General features: G+C 42.8%; 1 protein-coding gene across 7 annotated transcripts in view; it reads right to left on the reverse strand.

Moving 5' to 3' along the window:
- Positions 1 to 21,812, reverse strand: part of Nek3 (NIMA related kinase 3) — a 31,819-nt gene that overhangs the window by 385 nt on the left and 9,622 nt on the right. For 2 of the 7 annotated variants that reach the window (XM_052751789.1, XM_052751793.1), the window contains 8 exons: positions 18,642 to 18,842; positions 17,702 to 17,774; positions 13,530 to 13,576; positions 7,959 to 8,061; positions 6,986 to 7,135; positions 6,030 to 6,164; positions 3,712 to 3,835; positions 2,716 to 3,179 (listed from right to left, as the gene is read on the reverse strand). In XM_052751789.1, the coding sequence (XP_052607749.1) occupies positions 3,074 to 3,179; positions 3,712 to 3,835; positions 6,030 to 6,164; positions 6,986 to 7,135; positions 7,959 to 8,061; positions 13,530 to 13,576; positions 17,702 to 17,774; positions 18,642 to 18,842 (939 nt within the window). In that variant the 3' untranslated portion in view covers positions 2,716 to 3,073. Of the gene's footprint in view, positions 1 to 2,502; positions 2,618 to 2,715; positions 3,180 to 3,711; positions 3,836 to 6,029; positions 6,165 to 6,985; positions 7,136 to 7,958; positions 8,062 to 13,529; positions 13,577 to 17,701; positions 17,775 to 18,641; positions 18,843 to 21,812 lie in introns of those variants that run through there. The other 5 variants (XR_008221391.1, XR_008221392.1, XM_052751792.1 and 2 more) reach the window with 5 other exon arrangements.

Below are 21,812 nucleotides of genomic sequence, written 5' to 3' on the forward strand. Positions count from 1 at the left end.
TTGGCTATTTTCCAGACTTCTATGGGAGGCTTTTTTTTTTTTTTTTTTTTTTTTGAAGCTTTATACCCATTTTTTGGGCTGGCTTTTTCTGCGCGGGAATGGGAGAGTTTCTTTGGTGTAGTTGGTATATATATATTCTCTGCTGCCTGCCACCTACAGAGGTTTCTGATGAGTAAGCAATGCTGAGAGGAAACGTTGGTTTGGTTGTCGGGGGAGGTGGTGGCGAAGGTGCCTAGGGTCCCATACACACTAAGCAGTGTTTAACGGTGATATATACTCCCAGGAGGAAGCAGGTTTCTCACGCAAGGTCTCAAATACTGCTGAGGGGTGTATTAAAGGAATCCTAGTCCACAAACAAAGCCAGGTACTGCCCAGGGGTCTGCAAACGCCCTTCTCAACCTAGCGCCATGTCATATAAGTACATCAAGGTGTAGACCTGTGGAAAAATATACCACTTTCAAAATGGTAAATACTAACACAAGGAAGACAGTCATATCCAGCGGAATCTAAGTCTCATGACCATTTCTTATCCCACCCTTGTCTATGACCCACCCCCCCCCGCCCCCCCCCCCCCCGCCCCCCCAAACAAAGCTCACTTCTCCAAAAACGTACATTACTCCTTTTCCTCCTCTATCTGCATCCTACTTCCTGGGTCAGAATTTTATAGCAACATGATCTTTTCAATGCTTAAAGTTCTTGTTGGTCACCATAGTTCTGAAAGAAGCATGTAGATGGAAATTAGCATTTCCTGCCCATAGGACCTAAAGTGTTGTGGGGGTTTTGTTTTGTTAGTTTTTTGTAACAGGGTCTCACTATGCACCCCTGGCCAGCCTGGAACTCAAAGGTCCAGATGCCTGCCTCCACCTCCCTGCTGAAACTAAAGAGGTGTGCCACACCCAATTCTCTCTCTTTTTAAAAGCTGTCAGGGCTGGCAAATCTCACCCAAATAAGCAAACGCATGAAAGTTTGGTTTAAAGTGGAAATCCCCTGATTTTCAAGAGGATTTATAATTTGACTCTTCAGTGGTTATTAGATATTATTATGCACGTAATTTTGAGTTTGTCTGATGGATTGTAATGTTTGTGCCTAGTGATTAGAGCAGATAAGGAGATGTGGAAGATGGCATATATGGAAGTTGAATGTCTTAGAAATATTCTTGTAACTATTCACACCTTCATGAACACAAAAGATCACCAGAAAAGTGGTGAGCTAATGTTCAAGGGACTGACCTAGGAAGGGTAAAGCCAACAACAGAAGCCATACACAAGCTCTGCACTCTAGCTGCTAATCTGTTCCTCCCAGCAGCGAGGGTTAACAGTTTGGACACTGCTTTGTATGTGTACTGGTCTCAACAACTAAATAGATGGCTGCAATCTGTGTTTCTCACTGACAAAGAAAACAGAAATATAAAAAGAACAAGAGGTAAAGTCTGAATTAACCTTATGGGATTGGATTAGTCACTGACTTCAGTGTGAGGCTGTGCTTGACTTAATATACAGAGAGATGGGGGTGCACAGAACACAGGTATGTAGACAGGACTCAGAAATGCCAGGAGCAACCAGCACACTCAGCACCCAGATATTGGCTTTAAAACAATGTGAGGAACCGTGACTTCTTGCGGGGGGAGGGATCCTGTTGATTCTGGGACTGGAACAGGGAAGGTACAGATTGATCCTACTTTATCTAATTTAATCTAGTAATTTAAAAATGTAGTAATTTAAAAGGACAAGAACATCACAAAGTACACAGAAACCAACTGGACACAATTAAGCAACCTAACCAGCGACTTAGTGTAACATTACACTCTTTGCTCTAACAGAGGTAGACTGTGAATCCTCTCAGCGCCAGTGGGACCGTTAGTGACAGTGACCGGAACAGGGACAGGAAGTTTGTACCTATGATGAGAAGCCCAGCAGATACTGAGTTAACTACTGATAGAGGTAAGCAGCATTCGTGGCACACCGTGCTGACATTATATATGATGAGGACAGGGCTTACCTTTGTGAAGAACACCAGACACACCCAAATTGAGGATGAAAACAAAATACCTAACCAGCACTCCCCAAAAACAGCAAGGGAAGACAGGGAAATTGCCAGAGATCACAGGAGGCTCACACTGACCACAAGACTGAGCACAAGGAGACACACAGGTCAGGTGAGGATTTGCACAGCCTTTGCATGTTAAGATAGACAGAAGCTGGGCTGTGGTGTGGCTGCCTTGCATTCATAAGGTCCTGGGTTTGATCCCCAGCACTGAAAAAAAGGGAGGAAAGTTAAGTTGTTAAAAGCTACTTATAGTCCATATTTCAGCAGATCCTAGTAAATGACTGGACTATAATTTCTACCCACTCTTCATCATACGGAGTCAGGAGAAGTCAGTTTCTTCACTGGGGAAAGATTCTCCCTTCCCTAAAGTGTCACAGCATTAAACGAGGTAACACATGACGGGTCCAGGATCCAGCACGGATGTGCATGGTGCCCCACGTCATTCCATGGCACTGGCTAGTTTCTGACATTCATCACATCTCTTTGGCTGTGGTCCTGCCTTGGGTCCAGGACTACAATCTTCTGGGAAGTTCTAGAGCGCACCCATTCATCTCATGGCTGATCCCCTGACCTATGAGGAACATTTAAAAACAGCTGCTAGTTGGTAGAGATCCCTGGAAATCATCTTGAAGCATCCCCAATCTGGGTATTATTGAAAAATAGCACACATTAAATGTCACAATTTAATATATTTAGATCCTTAACCCTTTAGGAAAGGTGAGAGTGTTACATAGTAACCGTGGATAAAAACACATGGATTTCTATAACTGTCTTGGTTCCTATGAGGTAGGCATTGTTATTCTCATTGTATAGTTGAGAAAATTCGGGATCGAAGAAGTTAGGTAATTTCCTATTATCACACACAGAGTAGCCAGCAGGCTAGCAGTCCACCGGAATGCAAGGCACACAGCATCTCTAGACCTCCCTTGTGTTAGAAAACTCACAAGGGCTCTGGGTTGTTTTTTAAGCTTGTGGTACATTTCCTGTCTTCATTTCGTTTCCGGTCATCAGCATTTCCCCCACAGGCTCAGGCACGTTCTCCGAGGAGTTTCCCATCACACATGTCCTGCCATCCCACTTGCTTCTGGAGCTCTGACACCCAATCAGGGTTTTCATCATCTTCCTCAAAGTCCCTGTGAAAAAACAGTTTGGATGATAAGCCTCTGTATCAGGGGATGCTTTGTACTTCTTGATGGGTTCAATGCAGAATTCTACCATATATGTATACTATTTAAATTTTTGAAAACTCAATTCCATAAGGAAATTGAGTAGAGATAAAATGTTAGTTCTCCCCCAAAAGATGTCACTTAATATTTTTAAGATTAATGTTTAAAAAAAACCCTAATGCATTATAAAATGAAAGCCAGATATATTTGCACACACATCTAATCCTAACACCCAAAAGCTGATGCAGGAGGAGTCTAAGTGTCTTGAAACTCAGAAACAAAGACAGGTCTGGGCTGAAAAAACACTATGTACAGCATTCAGCCAGGAATTCATAGTAAAATGTTAGTACTGCCCACCATACAAGAGCAAACAGAAGTACTTGTTTAAGATGGAAAGTAGTATAGCTATTTCTAAATCTGAAATTATTGTGGTATGATACGGCATGTGCATACAGGCTCCATTCCCCAATTAGAGCAGTCTAGGTCTATTACAACATACGTGTCTTCTTCATCCAGCCGTGGTTCAAATCTCTCTGGATCCAAAATGACAGACTCAAGATCACCATCGACACTGTCTGATGTTGTTTCTTCAGAAAGGGGACCTTTCAAGAATCCTTCTGTACCTTCAGGGGAATAGCAACAGAAAGAATGACAGTTTACCTGTTTGTTTTTAAATGGGGTCTCACTACATTGCTCAGGCTGCTATTGATCTCCTGGGCTGCTCTTCATCACAGGCCCAGATGTTAGGACTACAGACCAGAGCCAAAGAGCCTGGAGAAGCCAGTCAATTTAAACATTTACTCATCACAATTTGGGCAGACAACAGACCCAGGAAGTAGCAGAATGTGGATTAAGTTTTAAAGCAACACTTTCTCCAAGATAGGGGGGAAAATACACTAAAAATTTCTAATATAAGAAATCTATATTATGGTCTGAGCAATTTGGAGAGATTCTGTCTCAAAACAAATAATAAAAAAGAGCTAAGTAGTTAGCTCAAGGCCTTATGCATACTAGCACATGCAGACAGAGCACATCACTGCTGGGCTAGACACCAGCTCTCTTTTTCTTTTTATCATAATCTATATTAGCCACTCAATAGACATTCATCAAATAAACAAATATAACTCAGTCTTTTGCAACACCATCAAAAACTGCCATGCCATTATAGGCCCTACTTGATATGATTCATCTCAGATTTTAAGTAAGCAGGGAGGGGAGGTGGGACAGGGGGATGGGAGGAGTGGAAGGAGGGGAGGCTGCAGTCAGGATGCATTGTATGAGAGAAGAATAAATAAAAACACGTAAAATAAGCAAAAGTTAGCATTTGAATTATCTAAGTTATATGCATACATATGCAATCCTTAAATGCAGTTCTCTGGCCTGAAGACCTAAGGACAATATTATAAATGGTTGTTCTGTCTAATAAGTTTAGTGAAAATATGTTTTAAAAATTAAATCCTGGCTGGGTGGGGTGGCTCACACCTTTACCAGTACTTGGGAGGCAGAGGCAGGTAGATCTCTGAGTTCAAGACCAACCTGGTCTACAAAACTACAAAGTGAGTTCCAGGGCAGCCAGGGCTACACAGAGAAACTCTATAATTGAATGTATTCAATATAATATAATTTAAAGAAAATTTGAAGCTGGGCATGGTGGCTTTAATCCCAGCACTAGGGAGGCAGAGGCAGGTGGATCTTTGTGAGTTTGAGGCAAGCTTGGTCTAAAGAGTGAATTCCAGATCAGCCAGGGCTACACAGAGAAACCCTGTCTTGAAAAACCAAAAAAAAAAAAAAAAAAAAAAAGAAACTTTGAGATGTTATTGAAAAATAGCACACATTTAATGTCACAATTTAATATATTTAGATCCTTAACCCTTTAGGAAAGGTGAGAGTGTTACATAGTAACCGTGGATAACAACACATGGGTGGCTGTCCCTAAGACAACTGTATATTTACATTGACAAAAAGAGCTGTTCCTGGGCTAGAGATACAGCTTATCATGCACAATAGCATGACCCCAGCACCACTAACAATTTAAAAATGACTCTTTTTCAAACACAGCAGTATTGTGATTGTCAAAATAAGAAATCAGGAAATAGAAATAAAGTATCTATATGGGAAATTTTAAACACAGGTTAAGACTGGCCATAAATGACTCAGGAAAACCTTTACAATTTTGAAACTTCAAAGATTTATTTATCTTTATTTTATGTGTATGTGTGTGTACCCACACTTATGTATGTACCACACATGTGCCTGTGTACCAAAAGAGTGTATTGGATCCTCTAGAACTGAAGTTGCCCCATGGGTGCTGGGAACTGAACCCTGGTCCTCTCAAATGCAAGATGCTCTCAATGGCTCAGCCATCTTTCCTGTGCCAGCTTTACAAAGAAGAAAGAATGGAGTTATTATTTAATGTGTGCAGCTCCAGCTTTGCAAAGAAACAGAATTTAGAGACTGGTTACACAATCCTGTGCATGAGTGTAAAACTACTGAACTGTATACTCGGGGAGTATTAAGATGAGGGGCCTGGAGAGAGGTGCCTCAGCAGTTAAGAATACTTGCTAGTCTTCCAGAGGACCCGAGTTTGGTTCCTAGTACCTACACGGTGGCTCACAACCGCCTATTAACTCCAGCTCCAGAGGATCTGACTCCCTCTTCTGGCCTCCCTGGGCACCTGCACACAAGTGACATCCATTCACACAGACACATAAAAAATAAATCTTTAAAAAAATTATTAAGATGATCAATTGTGTTCATATTTTACCATATTTTTAAAAGTCAAACGATTCTTATGACCATATAACAGGTGAACATTACCTGGTCTATATATTGTGTATGTTTGAAATGCCAGGCTGAGATCAGCATCCTTCAGCATTGACAACAAGGTCTCAGAGGGCTCTCTGAGCCACTGCTTACGGGCATGGTTTTCACTGTACTTTATTACAGAACCACCTAATTGTGAAGAGAGACATTAGTACCAGGTTTTTTGTTTGTTTGTTTTTTTTTAAAGAATTTCCAGCATCTATCTTTCAGATTATATTTCAAGCAAAGTTATGATTATATTTGACCCTCACTGAAAATCTAGTTTACTCACCTACATGAGGAGCACCAAATGTCCATTGCAGAGTGCTATAAACTAAAACCCTAGCATGGTGAATTCTACTAGAGAGTGTTCACTCTGGCTATGATCTTCCCTATATATCCATGGGCTCCAAGTTTTTGGATCTAAGATGTTTTTTAAAAATGAAGTCTGGAGCTCAAGAGATGGCTCAGTTGTTAAGAACACATGTTGCTCAATTATAAGGACCAGAGTTCAGATCCTGGCACACACACTGGAAAGTTCACAAATGCCTGTAACTCCAGGTCCAAGGAATCTGACACCTTCTTCTGGATTCATACACATATGCACATACAGAGTCTCTGTCATTCTCTCTGTGTCTCTCTCTGTCTCTCTGTCTCTCTGTCTCTGTCTCTCTCTCTCTCTCTCTCTCTCTCTCTCTCTCTCACACACACACACACACACACACACACACACACACACACACGCAAAATTAAAATTAAGAAATAAATATTAAGTCTGTATTGAATATATTCACATATGCACATAAACAGTACATTGTGACAACTATTTAAACAGTATTTATGTCGTCTTATGTACAAGTGGTCTAGACAGTAAAGTATATAGGAGGATACATGCATTTTCCATGAGGCACCTGAGCATGCATGAACTTCGGTATCTGAACCCAGCCCCAAGGAACAGTGATGGTGCTGACCTCTGTCATCCTCTGCCGTGAAACTGGAGGTAAGGATGGGTGCTTTTTCCAATTCTGCTAGAGCTGAACTGGGAACATGTCTCTCCCACTGCTGCCTGTGAGGGCTTTCTGGACTGGTACTCCTCTGGTGCTCTGATGGACTACCTGATTCTTAAATGTGGAAAAGGAGGGTCAACAGTATCATTCTGTCTATTCATCCACATCTAAACATGTACTCTAACAAGGAAGAAGTATTTCTTGTCTCTTTCAAACTCAGATGTAGCAAGAGTCCTGTCCAGTCTTAGGAACAAAGGAAATATCAACAAAAGTCTTGAAACGAGATTATGCAAAATGATAGCTCAGTTCAGAATGAACCATCAAAGTGACTGTGTTAAAATATGTGTATTGTTAACCTTTTGCATGATGTACAGGATTGAAACTCCCAAGGACTCATTCACACGGAGTCAGCTACACTTCTAATGACTCACTTGCAAACCTTCTCTTCCCTCCCTACTTCCCTTTTATTGTGTTGTGGGCTGAGGTTTTTACCCAGAGACTCAGTATGAGAGCATGAACTCTATTATCAAACCACACCCCCAGCCCTTAGTCTCTCTCTTTTTTAAAAAACTGTATGTTATTAAGTATTTTGCCTGTGTGTGAGTGTGTGGTACCCACAGAGGTCAGAAGAAGGCCTCAGATTCTCTGGAACTGGAATTACAGACACTTATGAGCCACTGTGTGGGTGCTGGGAATTGAACCCAGGTCCTCTGGAGGCACAGCCAGGGCTCTTAACCATGGAGCCATCTCTCCAGACCTTAATGTCTCTTTTTTGTAGATAACCAAAATAGTTCTCTAATATTAAGTCCTGGATGAGCAATAAATACCCACCTGTCTGCTTGCTAATGATACCCCAGGCCAAGTGAGGTGAACACTGGTGTTCCCTCACAGTCCCCAACTCCCTGCATCAGTAATGACCATACTCTGAGTCACTCACCCGGATTTCCTCTGGCTACTCTCCTCGGTGCACTTCCAACTGAGTTTGTATGAGTGCTTTCCAATTCAGCACGGCTACACTTTCTATCATGTTCTTCCTCTCGCTTTATAAAAGATTTTAAAACAGTGATTAAACAACGTCTGTACTTCTACAGAAATGCAAACAAATATGTAATCAGCTATTTTAATTAAAAAGTAAAAAGCAATGCACTGAAAACATGAAGTAGTAGAAACCCAAATACAAACATATTAATATATATATATATATCATATACTCGTGCATATGAATAACAGTTTGCTCATATACATGTATATTAATAGCCATGCATGTCAGTAGCTATTACAGGATGGATATACATATATGTGTGTGTATGTATATACACATATATAAACAGCAGAGATATTTACTTACTTTTTTCTTTTTATTGAAAATAACAATATACTCTGATCATGGCTTCCTTTCCTCCACCTCGTCGCAGATCCTCCCTATCTTCTTACATACTTAAGTTCGTTCTCTCTCTCTCTCTCCATCCATCCATCCATCCATCCATCCATCCATCCATCTCTGCTACTCTGGTAGCTACATTTTTTTTCAAGTAGTCAAACACTAATGTGTATGATGAGTCCATCCATCCATCCATCTCTGCTACTCTGGTAGCTACATTTTTTTTCAAGTAGTCAAACACTAATGTGTATGAGTGTAAATACTACTGAACTGTATACTCAAAAATTATTACTATGGGGGGCCTGGAGAGAGAGAGGAGAGAGATGGCCCAGCAGTTAAGAGCACTTGCTGCTGAGAGAATCAACTCCAGCAAATTGTCCTCTGACCACCATACCACAGCACATGTGACCCTACCTCCAATAATTAAATAAATGTAATAATTTTTTTTAAAATGGGTTGTTCGCCTGGGTCTTAGAGTATTTATTCCAAAATCTCACACCCCAGTCACATAAAACTCTTATAGAAATTTGGTTAAGTCAGTACTTTTCCAGACTGTTTGAACCCTTAACTTCATGCAGCACAGTAACGCAATGAGTGGTCTTCACTAAACATGTACATATTCAGAAAAGGGATATAAATGCAGCACCTAGCTGGTCCCAGGCACAGGTTCTCAGTTACTGGTTGAATGAATAGATGGGCAACAGGCCTTGCTGACACACTAACCTTTCTTGTTCTTATGCAATGGTTCTCAAAATTCTTTTTTTTTTTAATTTTTTTTTAATTTTTATTTTATTGGTTGCCTGTATGTATGTCTATGTGAGGGTGTCAGATCCTGGAGTTACAGACAGGTGTGAGCTGCCATGTGGGTGCTGGGAATTGAACTCAGGTCCTCTGGAAGAGCAGTCAGTGCTCTTAACCACTGAGCCACCTCTCCAGCCCCTCAAAATTCTTTTTGACATTAAGGGGACACAAAATATCTCTTGTCACGTCACAGTGATAGCTCAGCACACCAGTGATTTCAAAACCCACCTGCAACCCATCAGAATCGTGAAGCAGTTGGAGGAAGTGGATGTTAAAAGCCCTCAGGGCATGCCCAATGTCCTACTTGACACCGTCTATAGTCATCTGAGGAAGGAGGCCTTTCTCAGATGACTGGGGGACTGCCCGGATGAGAGTGGCCTGTGGATGTGTCTGTGGGGGACTGTCTTGATTGTTAACTGATGTAGGAGGTCCAGCCCACTCTAGTGGCACCCTTCTCTCAGCAGGTGGGTCTGGGCTGTATAAGAAAGTTCCTAAGCGTATACCTAGGAGACAGCCAGCAAGCAGTGTCCTCTGCGGTCTCTGTTTCAGATCCTGTTAAGTTCCTACCCTGCTCCTTTAGCGACGGCCTGGCCCTCTAAGTTGCTTTTGCTCAGAGTGTTTTATCACAGCAAGAGAAAGGAAGTGAGAACAGCAATCTCTACCCCATGGAAAATCGATGTTTTTCTGGTCCCACAGCAGCCTCAAACTCTGAGGTCACTTCGCCCTGCCCAGGGGTGGCCTACAGGATTCTCTTGCCGCCTCAATCCTGGGTTATCTTATTTGCTTTCTGGCCTCTTCTTCACTATGTTCACAAACCGTACCCTTTTTATTTTGGGGGGACTTGCTGAACAGTCCACGAATGGTGGTGACAGAGTTGTGTTCTGTACAATGCTTCAGCCAGTGACACCCTAAGGTATGTCCCTTAGTGACATTGGCGTCCTCTAAGATGTTTGCACAATGATGAAATCACCAAAGAATGCTTTCTCAGAACAGGCCCCCAGAGTTCAGCAATACACAACATTATTATAACATAATTTCCCAAGGGCAGAGGTAGAGGTCCTCTGCAAGGGGAACACAAACTCTTCAGAGGATTTGAGTTTCTGAATTCTTACTGTGATGCTGACTAGATGGCTACCTGAATAAAATAACCAAAATTCACTAACTATATGCTAAAAATGGCTACATTTTATCATATATAAAATATGCTTCAATAAGCCAGGTGGTGGTGGCACACACCTTTAATCCCAGCACTCAGGAAGACAGAGGGAGGTGGATCTCTGAGAGTTCGAGGCCAGCCTGATCTACAGAGTGGGTTCCAGGACAGCTAGGGCCACACAGAGAAATCTTTTCTTTCTTTCTTTCTTTCTTTTCTTTTCTTTTTTTTTCTTTTTTCTTTTTTTTTTTTTTTTTTTTTTTTTTTTGGTTTTTTTGAGACAGAGTTTCTCTGTGTAGCTTTGAACCTTTCCTGGAACTCACTCTGTAGCCCAGGCTGGTCTCGAACTCACAGAGATTCGCCTGCCTCTGCCTCCCAAGTGCCAGGATTAAAGGCATGTGCCACCACCGCCCGGCAGTGAGAAATCTTTTAAAAAAAAAAAAAAAAAAAAAAAAAAAGCCGGGCGGTGGTGGCGCACGCCTTTAATCCCAGCACTCAGGAGGCAGAGCCAGGCGGATCTCTGTGAGTTCGAGGCCAGCCTGGGCTACCAAGTGAGTCCCAGGAAAGGCGCAAAGCTACACAGAGAAACCCTGTCTCGAAAAACCAAAAAAAAAAAAAAAAAGAAGGCTTCAATAAATCTAAAACAATATCACAATGAAATTATTTTTTAAAGGTACTACAACATCAGGGTATATTTTACTTGCACCAACATAATAGTGAGACATTATTTATAATCTAAGGTACATTAGAAATTTTACAGGTTTAACTATTCATAAATTCCATGACAATAATCTTTTGGGGGGTGAGGAACAGTCTGATTATGATGCACACACTGGTGTTGGAAGCTGCTTTGACCAACCACCTATTTTGCTGGCACACATTTTAATACTATAAACAAAAACACTCTACAGCGACAATGAGCAGCATGATTGAATGCATGCAAAAAAATCTTTAAGAGCTGGGCAGCCATTGTTGCTGTTATAGCAGTGGCGGACACCGCTGCTACTGTTTCTGGGATTACCATTTCATAATTGCTTACTACAGTGGAGACCCTGGCAGCAAAAGTAGCTACCACAGTTAGTTAATCTTTCATTCTATTGGGCATGATAAATTTAATTCAATAGTTATATACATTTCAATTGGCTTTGAAAATTATAAATTTATAAACTCAAGTTCCATTTGCTTTTGGGATACCATCTTACAAGGACTCCAATTTGCAGTAAGGCTCGTTAAGGAAGGGAATGGCTCAGTTGCCTTTAGCCTACTGGCTATGAGTGGGTTAGGACTTCTGTTGGTTTTTTCTGTGTTGAACACACAGATTGCAAGCCCAGCGCCACTTTGAGATCTTTGGCAGCAGTTAACTCTGCAGCTCACACACGGTTGAGCCTGTATGATAATAAGTATTCAGAGACGGGTAATGCCTGGGGGGCGTTCACCAACCTAAGACAGAGCGCCTGTGTGACCTGGGCAGGCGTCTCCATGATGGGTAAGGTGACCTGCTGACGTCCCATGAAACCTAAGTCAGAAGCTCATTTTTTAGTAAAAGGGGGGCCTGTATGGCCCTGGCCCCTGTTTTGGGTAACTGTTGCCTTGCTTGCTGACCTTGATCTTGATATCCTCCCTATGCTAATTCCCTGCCGGGTTCCACCCTCCTGAATGCTTAAGGGAAGTTCCTTGTCTGTGTATCCTGCATAATGGGCGCTAACAGCTTAGATGCAAGATCGTAAAACATCAGTATCGAACTTCTGCCCTCCGGGGGTTCTCCCATTGTGCTGTAAGCCTGTATTTAAGACCTCTTCCCTCCTTCAATAAACAGCATTCGGCATAAAAAAAAAAAAAAAGAAATATAAAATAAAATTAGTAACATCGGAAAAAAAAAAAAAGAGCTGGACACCAGGGGCAAACGCCTTTAATCCCAGCACTTGGGAGGCAGAGCCAGGCGGATCTCTGTGAGTTCAAGGTCAGTCTGTTCTACAGAGCGAGATCCAGGACAGGCACCAAAACTACACAGAGAAACCCTGTCTTGAAAAACCAAAAACAAACAAACAAACAAACAAACAACTTCCTTAAGGTCCCCTCTCACACCAGTGCCAAGCATAGATCACAAGTGTAGTTTAATTCTTTGTTATCTAGACTCCTGGCTAGTAAGTATGTAAACAGTACATGATCAGAGTAGGTTATCAAACAAAAAGCTGAAGAATTTTGCTTTCCTTCTTACCCCCATAACACCTCCTAAAAGTGTTACCAGGGGGAAAAAAGTGAGAGCAATTCCTCCCATTTATTTCACTGTTTTGTTTGGTTGACACAGAGTTTCACTATGTAGACCAGGCTGGTGAAGAACTCAGAGATCCACCTGTCTCTACCTCCGCAGTGCTGGGATTAATGGCGTGCAGCACCACACTCGGTTGTAAAGAATGTTTGCATGAAATGACAACGCAGAGACGTGGTGATATGTGCCTAGAACTCCAGCACTTGGCAGGGAAAGGAAAGGACTGGGCATTTCAAGTTGTCCTTGGCCACACAGAGACTTTGAAGCCAGTCTGGACTACATGAGACCTTGTCTCAGAGAAATAAAAACAAACAAAGACACAAAAAATTAAAGAGGCACAAAGATAATCATAAACCAGTACAAACACTCGAGGAATGCCAACTGGAAACCATAATTTTTTTTTTAAAGAAAATTTAATCTTAGCTATGGCTTCTGTATTTGTGAGAGGAAGTCAATTCACAGTGAATTACGGTTTAGTCCCCAGTGAGTCCTACTGAATTACAGTCAAGGGCACAGCTCCTCCCTGGCAGGCTGTATGTTTCAACATACACACACACACACACACACACACACACACACACACACACACACACACTTTACCATGTTAAAAGCAAAGCAAAACAAGAAGCCAAGCTCAAACAAAACTTTCACGTCTGGAGGCAGAACTGAGTTCTGTCATATCTAGATTGATACCACTGCCATCGGCAATTAAAAATGGGAACAAAGGATAAATGAAGGTCTGCAGGGCTCAGCAGGTGGTACAGGACAACAGCTCCTTCATTCATCAAAAGGTGAAGGACAACTTCGCTGGAGGGGCGAGGCCACATCCCGAAACCTCACAGCATGTCAGAACTCCTGATGCTCACCGCATGCATGCTTCACAATTCCATTTTAAAGTACTTACCATGGCATTTGCTTCATCTCCCGGAGCTATCCTGACTCCACTAGGGTCTGCTTAGAGAGAAGGCAGGAGAAAGCACAGGAAGGCTCGTCTTACTAAATTCTAGCACAGCTTCTCCCCGCTTTCCCCCTCGTGTTTTGTGTGTTGAGAAAGGCCCCCACTATATAGTCCAGGCAGTCCTTACACTCTGATCGTCCTTCCTCAGCCTCCCCAACACTGGCATTATTGGTGGCTGACAAATAAGGATTTTAAAGATACTGGACCACAGCATTAACCTGAAAAGGTATCAAGCTTTCAAAATCTGGTGATATTCTCTAGATATCAAAAGAAGCAACTTATACTGTTTCATTCATAATGTTCAGATAACATGAAAGTCATTTATGTCAACCCATTTAAGCACCTGAGAAGCTAGAGGAGTCTTCTTCCCCCACATTTTACTGACTTTTGTTTTTGTTTTTAAAGCAGGGTTTCACTGTATAGCTCTCACTAGCATAGAACTCATTTTGTAAATCAGGCTGGCCTGAGACTTACAGTGATCCCGCTGCCTCACCTCCAAAGTGCTAGGATTAAAGGCACATGCTACCATGCCCTGCTCCATTCGACATCTTAAAAATGGCTACTGAAGGACAGGCCATAAAAACACGAGAGGAAGCACATCACACACAGTCCCTGTCCTTGTGCATGGTTTCACTGTTCTGATCTCACTATCTGGGGACTAAATGGTCCCACTCTGGCAGCATTTCACTGACTCCTTTATTCTTCCTGTGACTGTCAATGGAGATATTCTAAAGAGGCATTTATGTTCCTCTCTTTGGCTGTCAGACTACTGGAACAATAATCCTGAGGGAACTGGCATTTCCCCAGGAGTCTCATGCTGGGAGAGAGGAAAGGCTGAAGCCTGGGTAAGACAGAGGGGGAGCTTGTCTCCTGGAAAGGGATTCCATGATGGGTCAACCATGGGGGCCACCTTGACCAGGACAATTTAGTCAAGCATATCCCTCGCCTGCCATAAACTTGAACCTCACATCAGGACCCTGGAAGACAGGCAAGGGGTGTGTGTGTGTGTGTGTGTGTGTGTGTGTGTGTGTGTGTGTGTGTGTGAAGGGAACAGCAGGCCATACAAGCCACTTTACCTTTAGACAACATGGGACTGAGACGGATATCTGGCATAGACCAAGATGGCTAATGCTGGACATCCAGGGGCCATGAGTCAGCAATAAATGGCTGATACCAGATGTCCAGGGAACCCCAAAGTGACAGTGGTGTCATCTGTTCTATAATTACACCTGGCAGAATGCCACTTTTGTGTGAGTCCATATAAATATGGCCTTGATGTCAGAGGCGAGTGCCTTTGTCAGTCTGTGTGTGCTGGTGTGCACACACACACACATCTGTCTGCCTGTGTGTGCTGGTCTGCACACACACATCTGTCTGCCTGTGTGTGCTGGTCTGCACACACACATCTGTCTGCCTGTGTGCTGGTCTGCACACACACACATCTGTCTGCCTGTGTGCATCCTGTGGGTGCCGGGGTGCCTGCCAGAGCCTGACTTGTGTGTGGCCTGTGTACAAGTGAGAACGTCTTTCCTGCCTACACCTTCACTCTCTTTAAGCCCCTGGCCCCGGGGGTCACTCCTCTTTCCTGGCATTGGAGCAGGGATCTCACAGTGGGTGTCACCAGCTCTCTTGGTTCCTCTTCCCAGTGTGGACACTCTGAGTAGGCCTCCACTCTCTTCCCACTATTGTCTTTAATTGGCTTATTGAGGACAGGTGCTGAGCCTCACTGGCAGGGCTGCCTGGGAGACGCTCTGATGCTAACTCCTGTAACGCTCTCTCTATTTTGGGAATTGTAAAGCTACATTTTTTGAAAATATATTGAAACTCCTCTTAGTGCTTTCTTGCCCAGCGTTTCCTCCTACCCTGGGAGGCGAACAAAAGCTACAAGATAGCACCCAAGGTAAAATTATTATCGTCAACGCAAACTTGGAAAGCCAAGTGAGTGGCTGCCTCTGGAGTGACAAAGAAGATGCTGTCTGTGAACTGAGCCTGCATCCGTGAACTGAGCCTACAATCCGTGAACTGAGCCTGCATCCGTGAACTGAGCCTACATCCGTGAACTGAGCCTACAATCCGTGAACTGAGCCTGCATCTGTGAACTGAGAGTACATCCGTGAACTGAGCCTACAATCCGTGAACTGAGCCTGCATCCGTGAACTGAGCCTGCATCCGTGAACTGAGCCTGCATCCATGAACTGAGCCTACATACATCCATGAACTGAGCCTGCATCCGTGACACTGTGACACACATGTTCTCAGTCTTGTCCACAGTTCCTGGCTCATAACTCCTTCAGCCCTTACACAACCTAACCCAGAAAAATAAACAAACTGCTTTCACAATGTTTCTCTGGTAGTCTATGAGGACATCACCGTGATAGAGAACTCCACACAGGGCTGGTTATGCACTGTGCCCCAGCTGGGAGTGAGCTACACTTAACTCTTCTCTTCTTCTTCTCCTCACACCTATTATCTCTATTGGACTTCTTCAGAAGGAAGTCATTGATGAAAGAACAAAAAAAATAAAAATGCTACATGATGCACCTGAGACAGTCGATAAGCCAACACTGACTGACCACTACCACTCAAAGCCACAGTTCTCGGTAGAAAAGACTCTGCCTTTGAAAAGTTAGTTTGCACAAGGTCCATCAGAAACTTGGGGATACAACTGGCTATAATATGTGTTGTATTTTCATGGTTAGATCCCTATAATCTAACCCATAATAAGCCAGAGTGGATAAGATGCTAAATTACAAAATGGACATTCTCTCATCACTGAACTTCCACACTAGGTTCTTCTTAGTCCCTGAAAATTAAAAGTACAACATCGAGGTGGGAAAAACTTGCAGTAATAAAACTGATGCTGTGAAGGATTTACTTCCTTATGAAATATTAAATTCCACAAAGTAGAATTTAGCTAAGAAGCGTGGCCTCTGATATGACTGGAAGGTAAGGATCAGACTAAGCAGTTTTGTTAGCAACAGTAGGAAAGAAAATTCCATACCACGGCTGAAGTTTAGGGTTGTGAGAAAGTTTCTGCTACTGTTTCACTAGGCTTGACCTCCAATTAGGCTCCATTCCATAACAAAAGGAGACAACCCAGACTTAGAACCCGCCCTTAGGCTTATCCCCATATCAAAGAACATGCCTCTAACAGGCAGCACAGGGTGACAACCAGAATTCAGTCTGCCATTAAGTCCCCAGTGCTCTTACCAGGAAAAGCATCATTCTGCCAGGTGGGTAAGATGCCCCTGGGTGGCAACTATTCAAAAAGAACAACACTGGTATACTTAAAGAATTCTGCCATTTATCTTTGCTGTGTCAATCTCCCATCTGCCCAAGTGGCCAGACTTGTAGTCTGTCTCTGTTTAAACTGTCCAGAGTGTGGCCTGGGGCTGGGACCCAAAAGGGTTAAGGCGCTGGTAACATGTTCTGTTCGAGACTGGTTCCTTTTTATGCATTACCAGAACCACTCATGCATTGTTATTAAAGAACTTCTTTTCCCTTTATTAATCTCCGAGTGAGTGGAGTGATGCCTCACTGGGAAAGCGTATTTATTCTACAACAGTATAAGATCTGAAGAAAATTATGTCTGAAGTAGCAAAAAAATTATTTGAGCCGGGCGGTGGTGGCGCACGCCTTTAATCCCAGCACTCGGGAGGCAGAGCCAAGCAGATCTCTGTGAGTTCGAGGCCAGCCTGGGCTACCAAGTGAGATCCAGGAAAGGCGCAAAGCTACACAGAGAAACCCTGTCTCGAAAAACCAAAAAAAAAAAAGAAAAAATATTTGAAGGCTATCTCTGGTAACTAATAACTTGAAAATTACATTTTCTTTCTTTTTTTGTTTTTGTTTGTTTGTTTGTTTTGTTTTGTTTTTCAAGACAGGGTTTCTCTGTGTTACAGCTCTGGCTGGCTTGGAACTCACTCCATAGATCAGGCTGGCCTTGAACTCACAGATATTCCCCCTGTCTCTGCCTCCCAAACTCACAGAGATCTGCCTGTCTTTGTCTCCTGAGTGCTGGGATTAAAGGTATGTGCCACCACTGCCCAGCAAAAATTATATTTTTATTTTATGACACTTTAAAAAACACATTTGAAAATTAAGCTTCCCAAAATTCTTACCCCTTTTTTTCAGTTTCTTGGGCTCAGAAATTTTGATTTCATCCAGTATCTGCTCTCCATATTCTCTGATGATCTGAAATTTAAAGATGTGAAAAACACTTTTCTATATCCCAAGCAGGCCTTGAACTTATGATCCTACTGTCTTAGCCCACATAGCAGGGATTACTCGCCGGCATACCCAGACCCAGGTAAAGAAAGACACTTTCCTTTAGACGCACTATAATGTCATATAATTATCAATGCTCTTCAACACAAGAGCACTTAAAGGTGGAAAATAAAAATGCCATGTCAAAGCGAATGTCAGGAGATGAGTATAATCCTAGCTACTTGGGAGGCCAAGGCAGGCCTGCCAATCTGAAGCCAGTGTCGACCCAAAAACCACAGCCCAAGTTTGGTCCTTAGCAAGAAAAGTGGGGGGTAGGGGGCCAACTAACATTATAATTTAAATGTTATATAGTTTAAACTATATCTGTTTTATGTGTCTAGAAAAAGATCTGGAGGGACTAGGAAACTGAATGACCGCTAGATCTGAAAATGACCGCTAGACTCCGCCCACCGTCAGTGAAGCCCTAGGCTTAACCCCAGTACAGGGAGTGTAACAGTTACTGGAGGAAGCAGCAGGAAGGGGAAGACGGAAGAGAAGTTTAACCATTTTAAATACACTTCTGAATTATGCGAGTTTTTACAAGCATGCCTAGTGAGTAAATTATGCTTAAGAGATAACCATTTTAGGGCCAGCGAGATAGCTCAACAGTTCAAAGCACCTGCTGCCAAGCCTGATAACCTGAGTCTGACCACTGGACCCATTAAAGATGGAAGGAGAGAGCCAAGTTGTCCTCTGACACCTCCATGCACACCATGGTACACCCATGCCCACCTCCAGATAAGCTAAAAAGAAATGATACCATGCTGGAGCCAACAGGAGACACTCGTGTCATACCTCGGGGGGTAAGCACTTCAGGACCAGGGGAGCTAAACTGCCTCTGCAAAGCAGGGTGGTAGCGGAGGGACGCTGCGAAGGGTTCCTTTTCAACATCTGCTTGACGAGACACTGAAGCTTAGAGGAATACAGGGCTGGCAGTGGGTGGATGGGCCCTTGACATATTTTCAGGATAAGATTTTTCCAACTATGTGCCTGAAACTGAAAAGTAAAAGGGACACTTTAAAATCATATATATGTAAAGAAAATACAGAAATAAGAAATATCACCTACAGCCAAGCACCAGGCTGCGCTCCAGAAGTCCAGATGAAACGAGGGAAGAGGGATTAGATGAGCGAGGGGGGTCAAGATCATGATGGGGAAATCTAGAGACAGCTGAACCAAGCTGTGGAGTCTGCATGGGACCGGACTAGGCCCTCTGCATACAGGAGACAGTTGTGTAGCTGCGTCTGTTTGAGGGGCCCCTGGCAATGAAATCAGGATCTATCCCTGGTGCATGAGCTGGCTTTCTTTTTTTAATTTTATTTATTTATTATGCATACAGTGTTCTGCCTGCATCCCTGCAGGCCGGAAGAGGGCACCAGATTTCATTACAGATTGTTGCAAACCATCATGTGGCTGCTGGGAATTGAACTCAGGCCCTCCAGAAGAACAGTCAGTGCTCTTAACCTCTGAGCCATCTCTCCAGCCCCATGAGCTGGCTTTCTAGAGTCCATTACCTATGGTGGGATGCCTGGCTCAGCCTTGATGCATTGGGTGGTGGGGGGAGGCTTGGTCCTGCCTCAACTGAATGTACCAGGCTTTGCTGACTCCCCATGGGAATCCTTACCCTTTTGGAGGAGGGGATGGGGGTGAGGGGGGGGGGAGAAGGCTGGGAGGGAGCTGGAGAAGGGATGAGAGGGGGATCTGTGGTTGGTATGTAAAATGAATAAAAAAATTTTCTTAAATTTTAAAAAGAAATAAGAAATATCAGCTGAAGTAAATTCATGCTTTCATAAGTTATGTTCATTTTGGAAAGGCACCTGCTGTCGGGCTCCTTCCTTCTATGGTTGTCCTTAAGGACACTTCACAGCCTCATGTCTTTGGAGGAAGGTGGACATCAGTGTCTGCTCTGGGTACCTAATCAGTGCTGGCCTGGCAAGCACAAACTCAGAATGGCATCAGCGCAACAGTGGTGCCCAACTTGGGACGCAATTCAGAATCATCCGGTTTACAAACACAAATTCAAGACCTCTTTGGAGATTCTGATTCAGGATTTTAAAAGTTCTTTAAGCTGTTTTTTTTTAAAACGGGTTTATTAAATTTTTTTTGAAGATTTTGTTTTTATTATGTGTGTGTATGAGAGAGACAGACAGAGACAGAGAGAGAGAGACAGAGAGAGAGAGACAGACAGAGAGAGAGAGAGAATGAATGAATGTTCAGGTGCCCACAGGGACCAAAGGTGTTAAACCACCAAGAACTGGAGTTAGAGACAGTTGTGAGCCTCCACCTGGGTGCTGAGAACTGAACTTGAGTCCTCTGCAAGACCATCAAGTGCTCTTAACCACTGAACTGTCTCTCCACTCCTCCCCCATGTTTATGTCACTGGCACTCTCAGACTATTTTGGGGGTCTTCTCTGTCAGGTTGGCCTTGTCCCCCATGTGCACCACCAGGCCCAGCTTACCTCTGTAAGCTGTGAAGCTGGCACTAGGGGTCACTTCTATTCAAGGGAGATGTCCTATCATGAACAACACATGCTTGGGCTGAATTACTTTCACGTCAGGTGCTGAGGGGACATTTTCCACCCCAACCACCTCCTGAGCTGTGTGCTCTCAAGCAGTCAGGTTTGATACACAGATGAACGACTTATTTCTATGAAAGTGAAGACCTAATCGGGGTCAGCTTTGATTGTTGCTTTTTGTGATCAGCTACCACCAAATGAGTAACTACCACCAAAAAGGCAACTACCACCAAATGAGTAAGGTCATAAACTTGAGATGGAGGTGGGGAGAGACACAGGAGAACTGAGGCTAGGTATAGGAGGAGAATAAATGTAAATACAGCACTCATATATAAAATTCTCAAAAAAATGTTTTAATTAAAAAAAAGCTAAGTGTACTGGTTAGCCTTTGTCAAGCAGAAACAAGAGCCACCAGGTAAAAGAGGAACTGTCTCCACCAGTCTGGTTTGTACACAAGTCTATGGAGTGTTTCTTTGATCCATGGTTGATGTGGGAGAGCCCAGCAAAGTTCCTCCATGGTCCCTGCCCTGGCTTCCCTGGATGATGGACTGTAACTGTAAAATGAATAAACCCTTTCCTCCCAAACTTGGTTTTGGTTAGTGCTTTATCACAGCAACGAAACTTAACTAATACACTAAGCATAAATGAGTTCATGACCCACAACTGAACTCTTCAGTATATACATTAACAGTTGGAACCAGGGACTCTTAACAATCATGTTTACCTATGTTCATATCGACATTACTTACAATAGAAAGAACACACAAACAACCCAACTACCCCATAGACAGGTGAGACAGTAATCAAAACAGTGCATACAAACCATGGAATATTACTCAGTCATAAAAAGGAATGGAATTCTGATCCACGCTATAACCCTGAAAGCAAAGTGAACCAGGCAGAAAAGGACACGTAGGTGCTGGAGAGATGGCTCAGAGCTTAAGAACCATATAATGGTTCACAACCCTCTGTAACTCCAGTTCTGGACTATCTAACACCCTCTTCTGACTTCCCTGGGCACCAGGCACACATGTGCTGCAAATACATGCAGGCAAAACACTCACATACATGAAATAAAATAAATGAATCTTTAAAAAAAAAGGATAAATACTATAGAATTATATTACATGAAATATATAGAATATACAAATTCATAGAGACAGAAAGATCAGAAGTTATCTCAAGCTGGAAAAGAAAGGAATATAGAGCAATGATTTCCTAAGTACAGAGTTTTTGTTTTGTGTGATGGAAAAGCCCCACAAACGGATAGCCATATCAGGACTTAATATCATGAATGTAATTAATCAATACAATTAATGTAACTAATGAATATCATAAATATAGTTACTGAATGAAAACTGTGAATGTAATCAATGAATATCACAAATGTAATTAATGAATATCATGAGTGTAGTTAATGAATATCATGAGTGTAATTAATATCGTGAAT

The sequence above is a fragment of the Peromyscus californicus genome, unplaced genomic scaffold (assembly GCF_007827085.1).
Source record: "Peromyscus californicus insignis strain IS unplaced genomic scaffold, ASM782708v3 Scaffold_23__1_contigs__length_62951481, whole genome shotgun sequence".
Classification (NCBI taxonomy): domain Eukaryota; kingdom Metazoa; phylum Chordata; class Mammalia; order Rodentia; family Cricetidae; genus Peromyscus; species Peromyscus californicus.